The sequence below is a fragment of the Mesoplodon bidens genome (genome assembly GCF_964165515.1).
Source record: "Mesoplodon bidens genome assembly, chromosome: 3".
NCBI classification, from domain to species: domain Eukaryota; kingdom Metazoa; phylum Chordata; class Mammalia; order Artiodactyla; family Ziphiidae; genus Mesoplodon; species Mesoplodon bidens.
Genome location: NC_138178.1, coordinates 128956822 through 128976414, shown reverse-complemented (window position 1 = coordinate 128976414; position 19593 = coordinate 128956822). Strand labels below are relative to the sequence as shown.

The window sequence follows — 19593 nt, the reverse complement described above, 5'->3', positions numbered from 1 at the left end:
AAACTCAGAGGTAATTTTCCCCCCACCAAAACAAGAAGTTTGGTGGTAGGAGACTTCACGTGTTGGTTCAGATGCTCAAAGATGCCATTGGAACCCAGGCACTTTCTCCTTCACCGTCCTCCCTTACCACGTTGGCCTTCTCTTCTTGAGAGTCACAAGGCATCTGCCATAAAGTCAGCAGCAAAAGGGAAAAGGTTGCACCAACCACAGTGGTCCCATGTTAGCAGAAAAGCAGAATCTTTCTCAGACCCCTCCAGCCCCCATCCAACTTCCACTTAGGTCTTGTCAATCAGCAACAGAGATTGGGAGCCCGTGTGGAGGATGTTTCAGAACCGCTATTATTTAGGCTCAGGAAACCGGTAACGAATTCAGGGCATCCTTCCAGAGACCAAGTGCCATCCCCCAGCAGAAAGTACTTACCTGGACACCTGGCCCCCCCAGCAGAACTGCATCCGCATGTGGACGGAGTGGTGTGGAAAGTCAGAAGAGAGTGCACCTTGCTTTAGGAGGCTAGTGTGGAGAGGAGCTGGGGCAACAGGGCTGGACTTGAGAGAAGAACGAAGAGGCTGATGAGGAAGAACATCATCCTGCCCTCTGTATCTGTCGTTACATTTAAGTGACCCCAGAGCATGGCACAGGCTCTCACCCTTTCTTCCCTCATCCTGTTCTTAACTCTCTTCATTCTTTCTGCCCTAAAATCCCAGATCAGTAGCACATGGAGCTAAATAATATTGATAAGTATCAGATCATCTGACTCACTGTGTTTTTTTTATTTAAAATTAAATAAATTATTGCTGAATTAATTAAGTAATTAATGAGATGAGGAACTTCCAGGCAGATATCAGCTGGGAAGGGCCTTTGACTGCGATGGCCAGAAGTTTTCACCTCAGAGGAGACAGTCCTCAGGGGCCTCTGGAAGGAGTCGGGATGCTGTTATTACCAGCATCCCCAAGTACAGATGTTGGCTCAGTGACCCAGCTCAGACAAGAGGGATCTGAGGAGGGCCAGGGCTCCTGGGTCTTGGATGAAAACCACCCTGTGCAGCCTTGTGGCTGCCTCCTGTGATGAGAGCTCCATGGTTTCCTTCTTCATCTCTGCAGAACCAGCTTTCCCAGGCGCTGAACGGGCTGTCGGACAGGGCCAAGGAAGCCAAGGAGTTCCTGGTGCAGCTGCGCAACATGGTCCAGCAGATCCAGGTATTGGCAGCACCGGAGGCGGAATGCACGCCCCGCGGGTTAAGATGTAACTGTGGGGCGGGCGGGGAGGGGTTGTCTGTCTCTTTTATTTTTCTGTTTTGTGGGAAATTTCCTATGTATTTTTTTCCTGATCTTTCTCTTCTAATACATACGAACACACATATAGGCCAACTTCAAATATACCCCTTCTCAAGGTGGTTAACGTTTCCCCAACAGGCCAAAGACACAACCCCGTTTTCCAACTGGTTCCCATCTTCCACACTGAGCTGCTAATTCTCTGCTGCTGTGCAAAGAAAGATACCTATTTCTTTGTGAATGCAGTCATTATTGTTGAGTTTTTTAAATTCTATATGTTCCCAAAGCACCTTGCAATCATTATATCTTATCTAACGGTAGCAAACAGGTCACATTTTTTTTCTTCCTTCTTTCCTTCCTTCCTATCCCATAATAATGCTTCTCCTCTACTTAGATACTCAAATGTTTTTCAACCGTGATTCCCTGGCAACTATAATTTGCACAGTGACCAACAGATCAGCTGACATTTGAGAGCTTGTGAGCTCTCTACTATAGCTGAAGGGGAGAAGCCAGAAATTGCATGAGATGCTAAAATAATGACCTTCTTCACTGTTTACTGTTCTTATGTTTTGAGGTTTGCCTCACAGAAATAACCTTAGCTCTGGCCTCCAGTAGATTGGCTTTCTGAGTTAATATTTAACCTGTGTCAAGGCAGAAATGGCTTTTTAAATGTAAGCCTGGCTTCCAGAGCATCTCACACTGATTTCTTTGCCTTTAGTTGGCATGCAGGCCCATGGTAAAACCTTTGATTCCCTAACAACCTAACAGTTGTACACTTCCTTCTGTTTTCCAAACAGTAGAGTTTATCAGTTTGTCCTTTCTTTGCTTTTGCTGGCATAAAGTGTGCAGCCCCAGGCTTGCCGCTACACCTCATCTCTTCATCAGAGCAAAGCTTTCTTTCTGCTTTAAATCAGAGCCTGTATGAAGACAGCTGCCCCCTCCCTCCCAGTATTACCCTGCTTGGGACGTAGAGAGCTCTTCAATGATGTTTTCCAGGAGAGTTCTGTGAGAGCTCAAAAGCAATTGCCGTGAAAACCAAAACTTAACATTCGTAGAAGTCATTGCTGAAGCAATTACAAATGCACGCCTTATACAGGCGTGTATAAGACCTCGCATTTGAGACAGTGACTTAATACCTGTCCATAGATCCTTATATTAAGAGACACAGTTCTTGATGACTTTGGGAATAAATTAAAATTTGATAGGCTAAGCTGTTCCTTCCTTTCCAGCCCCCCAAATCTTAACTCAGTTGACTGCTATTTTTTCAATGCTATTACTGTATATGTGATGAGTATTCAGCTTTCATTTGCTGTAAATTACAATTGTTTTCCAGATTATGGTTTGAGAATCAAAATTACATATGTAACTTATTGAAAGGGTTACCTTTAATGAATGCTTATAATTTAGGGAGAGAATTGCTTAAAAGACCGCAGTCCAGTGGTTAAGACTCTGCCTTCCAATGCAGGAGGCGTGGGTTCAATCCCTGGTTGGGGAACTAAGATCCCACGTGCCATGGGGTGCGGCCAGAAACTTTAAAAGAAATGTCTGTAGCATGTACAGATTTAAATCATGCAAAAAATTTTAGATCCAACGTTCAATTTTAAGGTCATGGGAAAGCTATAATCCATTTAGAACATGCTTACTGTTCCCCACAAACTGGTTGGTTTGCATCTGATTTTTACAGCAGGCTGATGCCTGTTACGTATACCAGTTATTCTTCACTGCCTACATGCACTCATGACTTGCTTTTTTAATGAAAGGAGCAAGTGTTTTTGCCCATGATTATTCTGTTGTCACTGGATTATTGTTTAATATCGAAGACGATTGCCATCCACTTTCTTCTTTGTCCCCCTGGATTCTATGATTCTTTCTTCCTCATGCCTCAACAATACCCTGTTCCCCCAGCAACCAGCCTTTCTGAATGCCACCTTCCACCATGCACAGCTGGGCACATGCCAGCCCTCAAAAGGATTCATGTTCAACTCTACAAACTAAAACTTTATTTTACTTGATATAAGTCAAACTGTGGAGATGATTTCCTTCTGATAAGAGTAAATGTGTGAAGTAACATTTATTCCTTTGAATCTAAATTTCACATGAAACACTACCACTGTGGAATAAAATTTATTCCGTTATTTATAAAAAGTAAATGTGCACTGTGGACGGGGCTCCTCTTCCTTCCCTTCAGCAGGGATTTCCACCCCACAAGTGGATAGGGGTTCTACTGTCTCTGGCAGCCCCAGGTGCCCAGGCACCTCGTGGCTGAGAGCTGTGCTCTGTTATGCAGGAGAACAGTGTGGAGTTTGAAGCCTGCCTGGTAGCTCAGTGTGACGCCCTCATTGACGCCCTCAACAGGAGGAAAGCCCAGCTGCTCGCCCGTGTCAACAAGGAGCACGAGCACAAGCTAAAGGTGAGCGCTGGGCCCCGGGGGAAGCAGAAGGCCAGCAAGCCCGGCTCCCAGACTGTGACAGGCATACGTACACCCGCAGCCTTGGGTGGCCAGTAGCCCGGCCGGGGAGGAGCAGACACGTCCCTTTATTCACCACTCACTCCCTCCTTGACATCACCAATACTCACTGAGTGATTTCTCTGGACCAGGAATTACTCTGGGTACAGACATAATAAATAAAAATCCCTGCCCTCCTGGGGCTTATGTTCTACCAGAAGGGATAAACAGGAAGCAAGATAAGTAAGTAAAATATGCAGTATTTTAAATCCATAAGCACTTTCTCTAGCTCATCAGTTTCCAGGCTCCTGTCCCTTAGTGTCTGTGACCAAGTTTTTTGCTTTTGACTTTTGTAAAGGGCCACTGGACTGTGTGTGTGTGTCTCATGGTAACATATGTAGTCATTCCTAAAATGTGCGGGAGACAAGTGTGGGTGTATTAAAGATGCTGCTTTTTTACCCAGAAAGTTCTCTGAAGGTTGTACTATGTGGATGTTAATCTTATACATTTAGCTGCAACAACCTGGGAAATGGGTTTAAATCCATAAGCATTTTCATCCAAGATAAGTTAGGCCTAAATGAAAATTTCTTCTGGAGTCACCTTTTTTTTTTTTTTTTTTTGCGGTACGCGGGCCTCTCACTGTTGTGGCCTCTCCCGTTGCTGACCACAGGCTCGGACGCACAGGCTCAGTGGCCATGGCTCACGGGCCCAGCCTCTCCGCGGCATGTGGGATCTTCCCGGACCAGGGCACAAACCCGTGTCCCCTGCGTTGGCAGGCGGACTCTCAACCACTGCGCCACTAGGGAAGCCCTGGAGTCACCATTTTTTATCTGAATTAAAATCTAGAAGTGCTGTGAAATGTGATTCTGTAGCTACCCAGGAGCAACACAGAATGAGCATCCTTGATGACCAAGCCCTGTTTCATAACAGCAATAGCTAACGTTCGGGGATACTTTCTTTGAGGCAGCACTATACAAACTGTGTTCCAGGGATCAACTCCTCTATTCCTCACAACAACTCTGCAAGGTCATTATTACTATTATCCACATTCTAGAGATGAGGAAACCATGGCACCATGACATTAAGAACTGGTCCAAGGATCCAGAATTCCAGTCCTGGTAACCTGGCTTCAGAACCCAGAATCTGGACCGTGGCCCCCTACTGCCTCTGGCTGGTAGTACAATGCAGAGAGAAGGCATACGGGGATTTACCTAATCCGTTCACCAGTCAGCCAGCACCTACCTAATGCACACCTGCTAGGAGCTGAGTGCTGGGCACAGGGGCAGGGGGAGGGGGACACAAAGGTGACTCAGGATTATGGGGCTTACAGTCCTGTGGATGAGATCAGTCACACCCACAGATGACTCCAACACAGGTAGAAAGTGAGTTTCCAGGAGAAGGTGGCCCATGTCGTTAGAGTTGTGAGGAGGACAAAGTTACTTCCAGCTAAAAGGGTCACAGAGCGCCTCATGGAAAAGCTGGCATTGGAGGAGCCCAAAGTCTGGGAGGCGTGTGTGGATGGCGACTTGCATTCTTGCCTGCAGGGATGGGCCAAGCTGTGCGGGAAGAAGAGGGTGATCAGCAGAGTGCACCCTGGTCTTGCTGCATCCAGTTAGTCATGAGGACTGATGGGTGCTTTCTGTTTCCATCTCCTGCTCTGACACTACTAAAAGCATTATCACCATAACCCTTCCTTTTATCACCCTTCGGAAACCCAGAACTTTTATTGTTATAGTGGAACTTAAAATGTCATTTGAACCACATAGAGTAATAGAGTATCTAAAATAAAATGACAGCTGTCTTCGGGTAATGAGCTGGACAGCTGGGATTTTCCCTCTAATAGTGGACCAGCCGTTTTAATATGTAGCCATAAAATTTTAACTTTTTCCTTAATGGACGTCTCTTCTGTGAAACATTGCGGACACTTTCCTGGCATCTTTAAACAGAACACTGGGAACAGTTTGTGTTAAGTCATCTGTGTTAGACGACAGTGGCATCTCCGGGTTTTCTATACAGGAGAGATGTAAGGGCAGCAATCTGGACAGATAGGGGATCGAGGATTGAGAAAACATCATTTATCCATATCAAAAAATGCAGAGCCCCCTGTCTTCCTCTCCTTAGTGCTGCCTCTGCAGGACGGGACTGTGTGGAAATCAGTTATAGGCTGTGCTGTGGGGACGGATGGGGATGGCACAGGAATAGCTGAAATGCATCTCAGGGACCCCACGTCCAGTGTCAGTTAATCGGTGCTGGTGGTCTGGCCAGCCAGGCACACTGATGCACTTGGGGACCACTGAGCAGAGGCAGCTGCCTGCCCTCATTACACCCTGCCCGGGGTGGAGTTCCCTGCCCCAGATCCCAAAGGGCTACTGAAACGAGAGACAGGTGGCTGGCTGTGGTCCACAGCAGCAAAGCTGCTCTGTCTTCTGTCTCGAGTGATTTGTTTCTCTGCTGTTTTCAGCTGATTGTATGTCGCTGCTTCTGAAAACGGCCAACAAGGTCGACACCGTGACTGCTGATGCCAGCCTCAGAATGTCTCCCTCCCTGTGCTTTTCTCCTCCTGCCTCTTCCCTTTCTTGTCACTTCTGTTGCTCCTCAGATTTGTGAGAAAAGACTGGCCTTTTATAGACATCGCTTGCCAAGCACAGTACTTCTTTCTGTCTTTGTTGGCTAGTCCATCACTCACAGTCTGGCAGGGGTAATCTTATGGTCTTCCGCTTCCCTTTGGCAGAGTTCTCTTGGGGGCCTGCTTTTTGCTGACAAAGAGGAGAGTTGTATATGTGTGTTTTCCTGGCAACTTTCTCTTCTTGAGCCATCCAAAAGGCTAGGGGAGCTGGAAAGCAAGTGTGCATAAAGGCAGTCTTTATAATCTACTCATGCCCCTCTCTGAAAGCACTGATTGCTTGAGCAGATTGAGCAGTTCTGGTTCTGAGGCAAGATGGAGCTGAGGGATGAGAAGCCCAGATTCTGGGTCATAGAGAACGGGATGTGAGGACAGACTTTGTCACTTACTAGGTCTCTAACCATGGACAAGTCTACAGCTCCATTTCTTTCACCTGTGTGTAAAATAAGGCTAGACGTAGTCGACGCCTCACAGGGCATTGTAAAGCGCTTAGCACAGTACTCAAGATATTAGCTTTATGGTTGCTGTCCTTGGAAGACTGGAAATATGATCTCACTCAGCACACTGAAGAAGTGCTCCTAGGGACTCATTTTCCATAATACCAGAGCTCATATTGTAAAATTAGCCTATGTGCTGGTGTGATTGTCTCTGAACCCAGGAAATTCTTTAGCGGCTTGAGTATAATTGATCATCGTACAAAATAGTGCACCAAATTTGGTGAGCTATTTTTAAAAGCTGAAAAAAAGGCTTTGAGGCATATGCAGATGTGACCATATTTTAGGAACACTGTCTGAAATATAAATTATAGTTAACGCTGTCCTGGGAGCCAAATGTCTCTTTTCAGGGTATGGTAAACTAATCAAATGTCAGAAAGCTACTGGAGGGAAAAAGTGCTTTTGAGCTTTCAAAAACTATTACTAACTCACATTTGGTACTACTTGGGCAATATTCCCACTATCAGCAGAGTCAGCTGGGTCCCCAGTTTTCTTGTACGAACTGTGTATTTTGTTAACATCCTTCCCAGGTCTTCCTTAGCTGAGTAAGGCTTTAAAATATCTTCACTGCCTGTGATCCTCAGAGGGAATTTGTGACAACACTTAAAATGTGCCATTAATGAGATCTGTGCTTTTTTTCAGCAACTTTACAAATGTCGTTTTTCTTTTGGTAAGCCCAAAGAAATATCTGAGAATTATTTTTATTTATGTAACATTCAGAATTTGAAATAATTCCACAATCATCTTAAATGTGTTCTCTCCCCAATATTTTAGAATGAATTCATGTGTTGAATAGTACACAACTATGATGATAGGTGATAAGTGACAGGTGTCTTCTTGGTTTCTTGGTTCGCTGGCAACTCTAGAGCCTCTGAAAGAAAAAAAATAGTTATAGCTATTCAAATATATTCTGAGAAAATCTAATCTTTAATTTCCATGTGTGGTTGGTAAATTAACATACCAATGACATTACTCAGTGAGAATGCTGAGGGATAATCATAAAGTTTACTGTTTTATAGAGCTTTCACTTTTACAGAGGGCTTCCATGTCCCAACTGTAGTTATCTATGGAATGCTTGATTTTGAATCCAAGTGTACCATTGGGTTTTGTTAGATTCATTATCATGATTGTCATTGTTATGTTTGTTATTATTTACCATGTATTGCCTGTATGTCCCCATTATGTTAGCAAAAAAATTAGTTATAGGGACATATCATTAAGAGTAGAAATTTACACTAGGGATATTACTGGCTTACTTAAGCAACTTTACCAATGCTTCATAATAGGCAAGTAATCCTTTGATTCAGGTTGAGAGAGAAAGAGAGAGAGAGAGAATGGAAGAAAAGGAAGAAGGTAGTCAGGAAGGAAGGAGGGAAGGAAAGATGACCAAGCTCACAAAGAATTTAAAAATAATTAGATAGGATTTGACTGTTACAGTCATTTCTAGAAAGAAAAGCAACAAACTAGAAAGAAAAAGTCAATAACCCACTCAATTCCCATAAAACTACTGGCAAGGAGTTCCATTAGTTCATTACAGTGAAGACATTTGGAAAAATTAGGCACACTGGAACACTTGAAACCTTTGCCCTCAGCAGAAGTCTTTTGGGGGTCAACTTTCATAATTTAACCACAGTTATTATTGATAAGCCTATCATTAATGGGGAATTCATTCGGCAAATTCTGTGGTCCTCTGCTTCCCACCATGTAGGAGCAAAAGTCACAGAGGGCCTGTAAGGAATAGAGTGCCCAAGATGCCCGTGGAATCATCAGGATGCCACCACACACAGTTGGAACTCACCAAGGTTAGAGGACATACCTTTAAACACCTTCAACCCACTCTGGCAACACCAATGAAGCATAGTCACAGAACTTCTTTAATGCCCTTTGCCTAAACCCATATATGAGTGACACTCTTAGCTCCAGAAGACACTTCAATCACACTTTGAAGATGATGGAATAACCCACCATATCACATCTTACAAAACACCATACTGGATGCATCACTTTCATTGCAGAACAGCATAAATTGTAAATGTTCTCCTGTGTGGGTGGGACCACACCAGGATGCTTCTCTCTCTCCACATACCTTGTATTTCTTCCTTCATTAACTTCTCTGTACAAGGATACAGTATTCTATACACTAAGAGCATGCTTTGGATATTCCACTCAATGTTTATTGATGAGGTTATTGGCATTCACACTTCTGAGACAGAAAGTTCACAGTTTTACTGTTAAAAATCTCAAGCCTTCCTCAAAACAGGTATGTGTTTTATTTATTTAATAGGCCTAAATGATCCTTTTATTGATTAAAAACTCAAAACCTCAGACTTGTCTTTGAAATAATTAGTTACCAATGTGGTTAAATTAATAACACTATTACAGAGGATGGTATCTAGAGAATGGGGGAAATAGCTGCCATATTTCCATAAACCATGTGGGAGAATGGGGGCATGTGAGAAATTAAAAATGTTCTTTGTTAATTTAAATGCCTCTAAGTTTCAATGAATGTAATAATATAGGAGATAATATTCTACTCTAGGAGAAAATCAAGAGAATTATTTATTTTACTAGATGAATCTAATGGTCAAAGTACTTCACCTGTAACTCACCAATGAGTTAATTCTAAGTATCAGTTGGGCATCTTGCTTCAGGACATTATGGGACACATAGAAAAAACTATCCCCACTGACCAAAGGGACCTGTGAAGAATAAATTCTTCAAGACTGTATCTTGAAAGTACTTGTATCTTAGACAGAAAAAAAAAAAAAAAGAATTGCATTATACTTAGAGGAAATTGTTTTAAATGGTGATGGAAACGTATAGATTCTATTTAAGAAAGAATATCTTGAAATATGAGAGAGAGAATGTTAGTATTTACTTAGACTAAAAATTCATTAGTGTTATCCCTCCAGACCCCATGATGAGAGAGAATACTATGAGAAAAAGTATTTATTAAAAAGAAGATTTAAAGAACAATTTTTAAAGAGCTACATGTAAGATGGAGAGGTGAATGGAGGTGGAGGAAAGGTTTCAAGGTCAATATTGGATAAAATAATGAAATTCCCCTTAATTAACCTCAGTTCTTGCTGCTCTTTGTATCACCTGAGCTGAGTGGCGAGAGGTTGGCCTGTTCGAGATGTGGCGGGAAAATGTAGTTGTGGATAGGCAAAATAAAATTTCACATTTGTACTGTATAAGCTCTCATGGGTTACTCTCTGACACTAAAAAAGTCTAAGCATTCAAAGGGGCACAGCAGTCTGTTCTCAAATTCTCCTTTTCCGAAAAGGTACAGTATCATATCCTGACCCAAGAAATGACCTTTATAAATTTGCCACTCAACAAAATAAAGCTCTTCAAGTGATCAGTAGGACTTGCCATCCAGAAGAGATGGTGACTGCTTATAAAATTATGGAAGCCTTCTCTGAAACTGTGGACCACAGATTAATTGTCCCCTGAGAGCTGGTTTAGGCTTTAATGCACATGAAAATGGGAAGATTGTTTCCAAGTTCCTATTTGTGTCACTCCTGCAACTTGTACATTTCCTTCTTAAGAAAAGAAAATCCGGACTTCCCTGGTGGCACAGTCGTTAAGAATCCGGCTGCCAATGCAGGGGACACAAGTTCAATCCCTGGTCTGGGAAGATCCCACATGCCGTGGAGCAACTAAGCCCGTGTGCCACAACTGCTGAGCCTGCACTCTAGAACCTGTGAGCCACAACTACTGAGCCCACGTGCCGCAACTACTGAAGCCCACGGGCCTAGAGCCTGTGCTCCACAGCAAGAGAAACCACCACAATGAGAAGCCCATGAACTGCAACAAAGAATGGCCCCCGCTCGCTGCAACTAGAGATAGCCAACGCAGTCAAGAAAAAATTAAAAATTAAAAATAAATAAATAAAAGAAACTCCTTAAATCCAGCCAGCTGCCAACATGGTGCCAAGGGTTTCTCCGGAGCATCAGAGCCACTGCATAGAAATGTGGAACTCAAAGAAAAAGTGATATGGCCTGGCTTCCTAAGAATTGTTTTTCATAAAAAACTATAATGTAGAAATAAATAATAATAATAAGTGGTAGAAATAACACAGAGTAAAGAAGGTAGCAGGTAAGAAAGCTGATAAAGACACTCAGAGAGGGACTTCCCTGGCGGTCCAGTGTTTAAGACTTCGCCTTCCAATGCAGGGGGTACAGGTTTGATCCCTGATCCGGGAGCTAAGGTCCCAAATGCCTTGTGGCCAAAAAAACCAAAACATAAAACAGAAGCAATATTGTAACAAATTCAGTAAAGACTTTAAAAAATGGTCCACATCAAAAGGATATTAAAAAAAAACACTCAGAGAAAAAAATATTTATACTCTTAAAAGATTTAATTATCTGGCTGATTTCCATAAGATGGGAAATCTTGCTAGATTAATTGAGAAACTAAAAGTTAATTATGAGGGACTTCCGTGGTGGCGCAGTGGTTAAGAATCCGCCTCTCAATGCAGGAGACAAGGGTTCGAGCCCTGGTCTAGGAAGATCCCACATGCCGCGGAGCAGCTAAGCCCGTGCACCACAACTACTGAGCCTGTGCTCTAGAGCCCGTGAGCCACAGCTACTGAGCCCACGTGCCACAGCTACTGAAGCCCGTGCGCCTAGAGCCCGTGCTCCACAGCAAGAGAAGCTGCTGCAAGAAGCCCACGCACTGCAACGAAGAGTAGCCCCCGCTTGCCGCACCTAGAGAAAGCCCGTGCTCAGCAACGAAGACCCAACGCAGCCAAAAATAAATAAATAAATAAATAAGTTTCAATCTTATAAAAAAAAGTTAGTTATGAAACACCCAAAAATGCTGCTTCTGGGAACCCCACTGTTTAATTTTTAACAGTGATTTTTATCACAGGCTACTGTGATCATTGCGAAATGGTTCGTTAAAACGCTTTAAAAATGGACCAGCATCCATTGTGGCAACAGTGGGAGTTGAGAGCCAGGAATTTAGGGATGTTGAGTCCTTCCAAGAAGCTTGAACCATGGACTACAGGAGCCAGTGGCAAACAGCCTTGAAACTCACAGACTCTTGGCAGTGCAACAGTGAAGCTTCTTAAGAGTAGCCAGAGCCCCCAACACTCCCACAGCTCCTTTGGCACCAAAAAACCTTGCTTGAGAAGGAAATTTATAGAGGCAGACATAGAATTTTATGAGGCCTGAGTAATGTATTTATTTCAGCACATTTAGGTCATAAAATTACCATTGAGCTGAATGTTCTGGAAAGTAAACACAATTCTGTCTTTTTTGCCTCAAAAGCAGACTTACTTTGGGTTACAGCGCTCAGATCCAGTCTGTGTTTGTTATTTGGACTTTCAGTACCAGTCAGTTCTGCATAGTCTAGAGCAGATGCCATTTGGTAGTGAATGGTGACTGCTGAGGTTTCTGCTACCTAGCAGCGTTGATGCACTGGCAGCTGAAAAGTAAAAACATTTTCTGGGAACAATTTAGTCAAGCCTCATGTAGCAGAGAGGAGTAGCGTATTAGCTGTAGGTCACCTGTGTTGCATTTTTAAGGGTTTAACCTGTAGGTGGTTTTTTTCCCATAAGAAGCAGAAACTTAACCTTTCTTTACTTTCTGATTTTAAAGTAAAATAATAAAATACAGTAATTTGCATTCCTTGAGCCCAGACCAACAGACGCTGGTGGTAGTTTGACAGAAACATACTAGATGTCAGAAGAAAATAAATCAAACAGTGAATTTAAGATTTGATCTCTCCACCCCCACCAGTCAAAATCACAAAACAATCCTCACATCAAAGTTGGTTTCTTTCACCAATTCCAATAAAGAGATTTTAAAGCCTACATTTTATTTTTTATTTTAATTATATTAGAAGTTTAAAAGCAATAACAAATCAGCTGTCAAAATATTAGGAGACTCCAAACAGTCAAAACAATCTTGCTAAAGAAGGGCAAAATTGTAGTTCTCACACTTCCTGATTACAAAATGTACTGCAAAGCTATCAAGTATAATACTGGCATAAAGATAGACAAAAGACCACTATTGAATAGAGCCCAGAAATAAACTCTCACACATATGGTCAAATGATTTTTGACAAGGGTTCCAAGACCATTCAGTGGGAAAAAGGAAGTTTTGTAACAAATGATGCTGGGGAAACTGGCTATCCTCATGCAAAAGAATGAAGTTGGGCAGGTATAAAAATTAACCCAAGGTAGATCAAAGAATGAAATGTAAGAATTGAAACTATAAAACTCTTAGATGAAAACATAGGGCAAATGCTTCATGACACTGGATTTGGCAATGATTTCTTGGATATGACACCAAAGGCACAGGCAACAAAAGAAAAAGTAGACAAATTGGACTTCATGAAAATTTATAAACTTTGTGCATCAAAAAACAGCAAGAAAACCAAACAATCCAATTTAAAAATGGGCAAAGGACTTGAATAGACCTTTTGCCAAAGAAGATACACAGTAAGCACATGAAAAGATGTTCAAGATTACTAGTCATTAGGGAAATGCAGATCAAAACCACAGTGAGATACCACTTCACACCAACTAGGATGGCTTTTTTTTTTTTTTAACAGATAACAATAAGTGTTAGTGAGAATGTAGAGAAATTGGAACCCTGTGCGTTGTTGGTGGGAATGTAAATGGTGCAGCTGCTGTGGAAAATAGTGTAACGATTTCTCAAAAGAAAAATAAACAGAATCACCATATGAGCCAGTGAGCCAGCAATTCCACTTCAGGGTATATACCAAAACAAGAACCAAAAAAAGTGAAACAGGAACTCACACAGATATTTGTATTCTCATGTTCATAATAACTTTATTCACAACAGCCAAAAGGTGGAAGCAACCTGAGTGTCCATCAGGTTGGACACTCAGTGGATGAATGGATAAACAAAATGTGGTATACACATACAATGGAATATTATTCAGCCTTAAAAAGAGGGGACTTTTGACACAAGCTACAACATGGATACACCTTGAAGACATTATGTAAGAAAAACAAGCCAGTCACAAAAAGACAAATACTGTATAATTCCACTCATATGAGGTTCCTAGAGTAGTCAAATTCCTAGAGACAGAAAGCAGACTGGTGGCTGCCAGGGGCTGGGAGGAGGGGGGAATGTAGAGTTAGTGTTTAATGGGTACAGAGCTTCAGTCTGGGAAGAAGAAAAAGTTCTGGAGATGGTTGGTGATGATGGTTGCACAACAATGTGGATGTATTTAATGCCACCGAATTGTCCAATTAAAAATAGTTAAGGGCTTCCCTGGTGGCGCAGTGGTTGAGAGTCCGCCTGCCGATGCAGGGGACACGGGTCCATGCCCCGGTCTGGGAAGATCCCACATGCCGCGGAGCGGCTGGGCCTGTGAGCCATGGCCGCTGAGCCTGCGCGTCCGGAGCCTGTGCTCCACAACGGGAGAGGCCACAACAGTGAGAGGCCCGCGTACTGCGAAAAAAAAAAAATTGTCACATACTATAATTGCAGCTATAACTAAATCTAGCTCGGAAAGAAAACTGAAAGGAAATATCAAAATGTTTTAACAATTTGCATTGGAGTGATGAGGTGATTTGCTTTTTTTTTTAACCTATTTTCCTATTGTTTTTGAAAGAGGATGTTATAATCTTTCATGGAAAATAAATTTATAATGAAAACTGAAAAGAAGGAACAAGGAAAAGTTTTAAAATCGTTGTTATTAAAACCCCTTTTAGTTATTACCCATAAAATCCAGAATGGTGGTTAATTTTGAGGCTTTTGCCAAGTAGTATAAATATAGAGGATGAGCAATTGAGGTTCCTAGAAAACCCTTGCTCAACTCTATGCTTCAAAAACTGCTTCAGGATTTGGGTCACTGAGCAGAGGACACAGAAGATGAACGTTTCTAAAGAAGGAAACTTTTCAAGGACTGCTATGCCCTTGACACTGGGCAAAGACAACTTCCTGAAGACAAAAACTGCATGTTCAGAGGGATGCCTCTTTAGGTTAAGGTAGATTCATCTCTCGGCAAATAGCCTTTGAAACTGCTTTCCAAAGTGAAGCAGTGAGTGATGCTAAGTGGATTGTAACTTGATTCTGTATCCATCTTTCTCTGGCATACTTGCTGTCATTAGCTCATTGTCTTTCAGCAAGTTCCACCTCTAGCCCTACTCTACCACCCACCCAGGGAAAAGAGAATCAGAACAAGAGAGGATCTGGGTTCAGATGATGTCTGCTCTTTAGGAGGGACCAGTAGAGGGCTTCTGTCCCAGAGCAGAAGCTGCAGCTGCACCTCAGGTTACTCAGCTCCTTGACAGGCTCTCCACGACCTCCCACTTAGAGCAGCTCCCAGAAGAGGGGAGTGAGGGGGACCTGTGGAAGATGTCCCTTGAGGCACCAAGGTAACCTGCTTCCCAGAGGTCCAACATCTGCGTGCCTTTCTGATGGGTCCAGTTGTTATAAGCCCCTCCCCATAAGAGCCATTATCCAATCGGTCTTCCAGAGCCATTGTCCACAGCAGACATTGCCACGCCACAAATATTCTCATAAATTTAGTTCCATTCCATGATGCTCTTGGATTCTGGTTGAAAGAAGCTTTCCAAAGTCCCAGTTTGCTTTCTTTTCTACCCTCTTCCATTTTGGACCATTCTGTTGTCTCATATCAATCCTAGGTGGTTCGAGATCAGATCTCCCACTGCACAGTGAAATTGCGCCAGACCACGGGTCTCATGGAGTACTGCCTGGAGGTGATTAAGGAAAATGATCCTAGTGGCTTTTTGCAGGTAAGTGTCAACTAGTTTCTGCTTCAGATTCTCAATGCCCCACGAGACTGAGTCTAGGACGCCAAGGCCAGACTCCCTACGGCCCTGGCTGGGCATGGGCCCCTGCACATCAGAACCCACCTTTGTGCGGCCGTGCGGACATGGGTGCCTGCGGAACTTCACTGGCTTCTCGGAAGTCTCTGCCACCACGTGCTACAAGATTGAGTCAGTGATTTCCCAAATAAATTGAAGTTTTTTCATTCCTTGGATGTCTCTTGATTTCTTCAGATGATGAAGAAATCTCATGATTTCTTTCTTTTAGTGACATGTTATGATGTCAGCTAAATTTTACTTCACTTTTGATCCTAGTGATTAAGGGACCTTTTATTAAGGTAGATTCCTTCCAACTGACATTCTACAAAACTGGCCAAGAACAACAGAGGGGACCTAAATATAAGAAACAAAAAAGTTCTCTACCAAAGAATAAAGTCATACATGAAGATGATGTGCTTAAAGTGTAGGAAATTCTATATTACAGATTAGCATATGCAGCCTCTCTGAACTATTTAATAAAACTAATTTCTAAGTCTTGACAGGATACCCACAGCTCATATCAGAAACTTAGGGCCATTGGTTCTAGTAGATTTAACTAATTGCTAACATATCATTATTTAATGTTGTTGGCTTTTAGTTGATAGGTCATAAACAGCATGATCATATATCCAGATCATATATTAGAGCAATTAACAGCAGCTAATTATGTATAGTGCCTCCCTCTGACTCCCAAAAGTGTTCAGATTTTCATGATAAATCACGGGTCACCCTCGTCATAAAAGACTCCTTGCTTCCTGCAAGAGACAGGAAGGGTGTGAGTCCCGAGGCGCTCAGTGGGCTGCTCTGGGAGAGCCGAAGAGCTCTGTGTCCATTGTGGGGATGTATTTCTTAGGCTGTGGTCTTTGTTGTGATAGATTTCTGACGCCCTCATAAGGAGAGTGCACCTGACTGAGGATCAGTGGGGGAAAGGCACGCTCACTCCCAGGATGACCACGGACTTCGACTTGAGTCTGGACAACAGCCCTCTGCTTCAGTCTATCCACCAGCTCGACTTTGTGCAGATGAAAAGTGAGTGCCTGTGCCACCCCCTTCCCAGTCATAGCAGTACCCCAAGTGGATCCTGGTGCTGGAAGCAGGATAAAGGTGGCTTGCCAGATTGCAGCAAACAAAAGGCAGCCTCCAGGTTTATAGATCAGCTGAGAGGTGGGAAAGTACACACACACACACACACACACACACGCACACGCACGCGCACACACGCACACACGCACACACACACACACCACCCCCCACCCCCCCACCCCATCTGGAGTGGCTCCTGGAGTGGCTCCTGTCTTATCATATAATAGAAATGTACCCTTTTAGCTGGGTGACCTGCCTCTCAGAAAGTCAGGTAAATCCAGATCAACTCAATGCTTGCCTCTTTGAGAATCTTAGAGATTTCACATGCTCAGCATCAGAGAATAGCTGACATAAAAAGAGGAAGAAGGAGAGAGAGCTGTACATAAATAAAATCTTGTTACAGATAGTAACCCAGATATACTGATATAAATCAAGGGAGTTAGAATTGAGACTGCTTCCACAGGAGTAGAGATAGTGGCAAACAATTGAGTGTAGATTAGCAGGAATTTGAGAGGATCAGAGTCAGCCTGCCTATAGTGGTCAGGAAAATGAGAGCCTGGACACAGAAGGAAAATGAAAATATGAAATAAATTTTAACTTTTTAAAGTTTTTGGTCCATGCAATTAGGGGATATGGCAAGATCTGTTTGAGATTTGGGGTGGCTGAGGGGAAGTACAAGTACTTAAAATTATCTTAAGGAAAATAACTCTTTGAAAAAAAGGTAAAAACTCAAACCAAACATGCAATGATATTTTTATGGCAGTGTAAGTAATAGCCCATTTGAAAAATATTTCTGATTTTTTAAAACTTTTTACTGTGAAATAATTATACATTCACAGGAAGTTGCAGCAATATTAAGGAGAGGTCCCCTGTACCCTTCAGCCAGTTTCCATCAGTGGTTACATCTAGCATTTAATTATCACATCATATCAAAACCAGGAAATTGACGTTGGTACAGTGTGTGTGTGTGTGTAGTTCTGTGCCATCAGGTCACATGTATAACCGCCTCTGCAATCGCGATACAGAACTATTCCATCACCACAAAGACTTCCCTCCTGCTGCCTCCCCTCCCCCATCCCCAATCCCTGGCAACCACTGATCTGTCCTCTATCCCTCTAACTTGGTCATTTTCTGATCTTTTTTTAAAACTGAAGAAATTGATTTGCTCTTTGCTTCTCCCAATTTAAGCATCTGTGTAATAAATAACTTAGAATTCAGTGCTTTAACATTTTTGTTTCTTAAGAAAAATCTGCATGCGTCCTTTTATTAGACAGAGAGAGCCATATAACCCAGCAAGTGTTAGGGCTACAGACTACATCATGCAGTTACACTCATCCCTGTCCCTGGTACATGTACTTCTCTCATTTTTTAAATGGATTTTGGCCCTCTTTTATTTTCAGTTTTCTCATCTTTTTGTTTCATATGTATTGCTTTGGGATAATGCCTTAATTTTCGAAGTAAGTAGTGTATAGATTATAAATAAAAATGCTTCATTGTAGTCACAAAAATAGTTAGCATTTACTGACTGCCTACCAAACCAGACACACTCCTAATTGCTTTCCATGGATTAACTCATTTTATTCTCACAATCCTAGTAGGCAGCTGAGAAAACTGAGGCACAGGAAGACTGGGTTACTTGCCTGAGCTCACCCAGCTAGTGAGTGGCAGGGCCGGGATTCAAACGCGGGGAGCATGGTTCCAGAACCCACACCTACAGCTTCTGGTTTGTGCTGTAAAGTTAATGCCTTACTAAGTGGCTTCTTCAAGGAATAACTGAAGTCTTCTCTTAAACTTAAGAAATTTAATTTTTTGTTGCAGCAGTGCTTTCAAGCTTTAAAAAAATTTTTTCTTTAACACTTACATGGTACCCTGTGATGTGTCACCATCCAGGTAGTATAGAGAGCCTGAGGGAAAGCCCCTTTGATCAGCCTCTCTCTTTGCCCAGTTCCTTCAAGGAGGTAGAATCATTGAAAGGTTATGTCACAAGTAGCTCAGAGGAGAAAATGTGTCACAAAAGGGCAATGTAAGGGCTTTTGGTAGAAGAGGAAAAAAAAAAAAAAAAGCCAATCCAATTAGCCTTGGTGATGGGGCAGGAGGAGGGGCGGGTAGAGGATAGAAGCCTCAGGGCTTTCAGATGGTTTAATCAGCTGGAGAGCCCTCTCCTCCCCCATCCATCCTGAGTCATGTCCATCTGCCATGGCGGACTCCAGGCCAGCTGGCACGATGGTAACTATTGTACTGGAGTGAACTGGCCCTTCATCTGATGTGTGAACTGCAGGTTCACGTGTCGTGCATCACAGACCACATTCCTAAAGCATTCCCACTTGGCCATTTAGGGCTGCACACAGGAGTTAAGTGTGGACACGACTGTACACACAGGAGAGAATGCCACACACTCTAAAGGCCAAAACGCAGAAAACTCTCATAGCAAAAATTCACCTGGAATACAAAATTATCCAGAACAGTTATTTATGAATTTAATATAGCAGGTCATTTGGTATGAGAGTGGATTATTCCATTTTCCTTTTCAGCACTTCATGTTAATTTAATTTACTTCTGTTAAGCATCCCTCTGCAGAGTTCATTTATAAGCGTTGCTTTGTGCTCATTAAGTTTAATTAATTCAGTGAGAGCCCAGTCCTCTTTAGAATCTGAATAATTTTTATCTGTCATGCTTTCAATGGAAAGAAAAAGCCAAAATGTATGACACAGTAGAACTTGATTGACGGTAGTTAAGACTTCTCCTACTGGCCCCTTTGATATCTGTTAATATATACACAACCTTGCCTTGTGTAGTGTTGGTCTTTTTATTTTCTTAGGATATTCATAGTCAGTTTAATAAACTGTGCTTTCACAGCTTGT

General features: G+C 42.5%; 1 protein-coding gene across 3 annotated transcripts in view; it reads left to right on the top strand.

The window, feature by feature from the left end:
• TRIM9 (tripartite motif containing 9) overlaps nucleotides 1-19593 on the top strand; it is a 103811-nt gene that overhangs the window by 54559 nt on the left and 29659 nt on the right. For all 3 annotated transcript variants that reach the window (XM_081229070.1, XM_081229069.1, XM_081229071.1), the window contains exons 2-5: nucleotides 1101-1196; nucleotides 3559-3681; nucleotides 15467-15577; nucleotides 16525-16678. In XM_081229070.1, the coding sequence (XP_081085196.1) occupies nucleotides 1101-1196; nucleotides 3559-3681; nucleotides 15467-15577; nucleotides 16525-16678 (484 nt within the window). The remainder of the gene's footprint in view (nucleotides 1-1100; nucleotides 1197-3558; nucleotides 3682-15466; nucleotides 15578-16524; nucleotides 16679-19593) is intronic.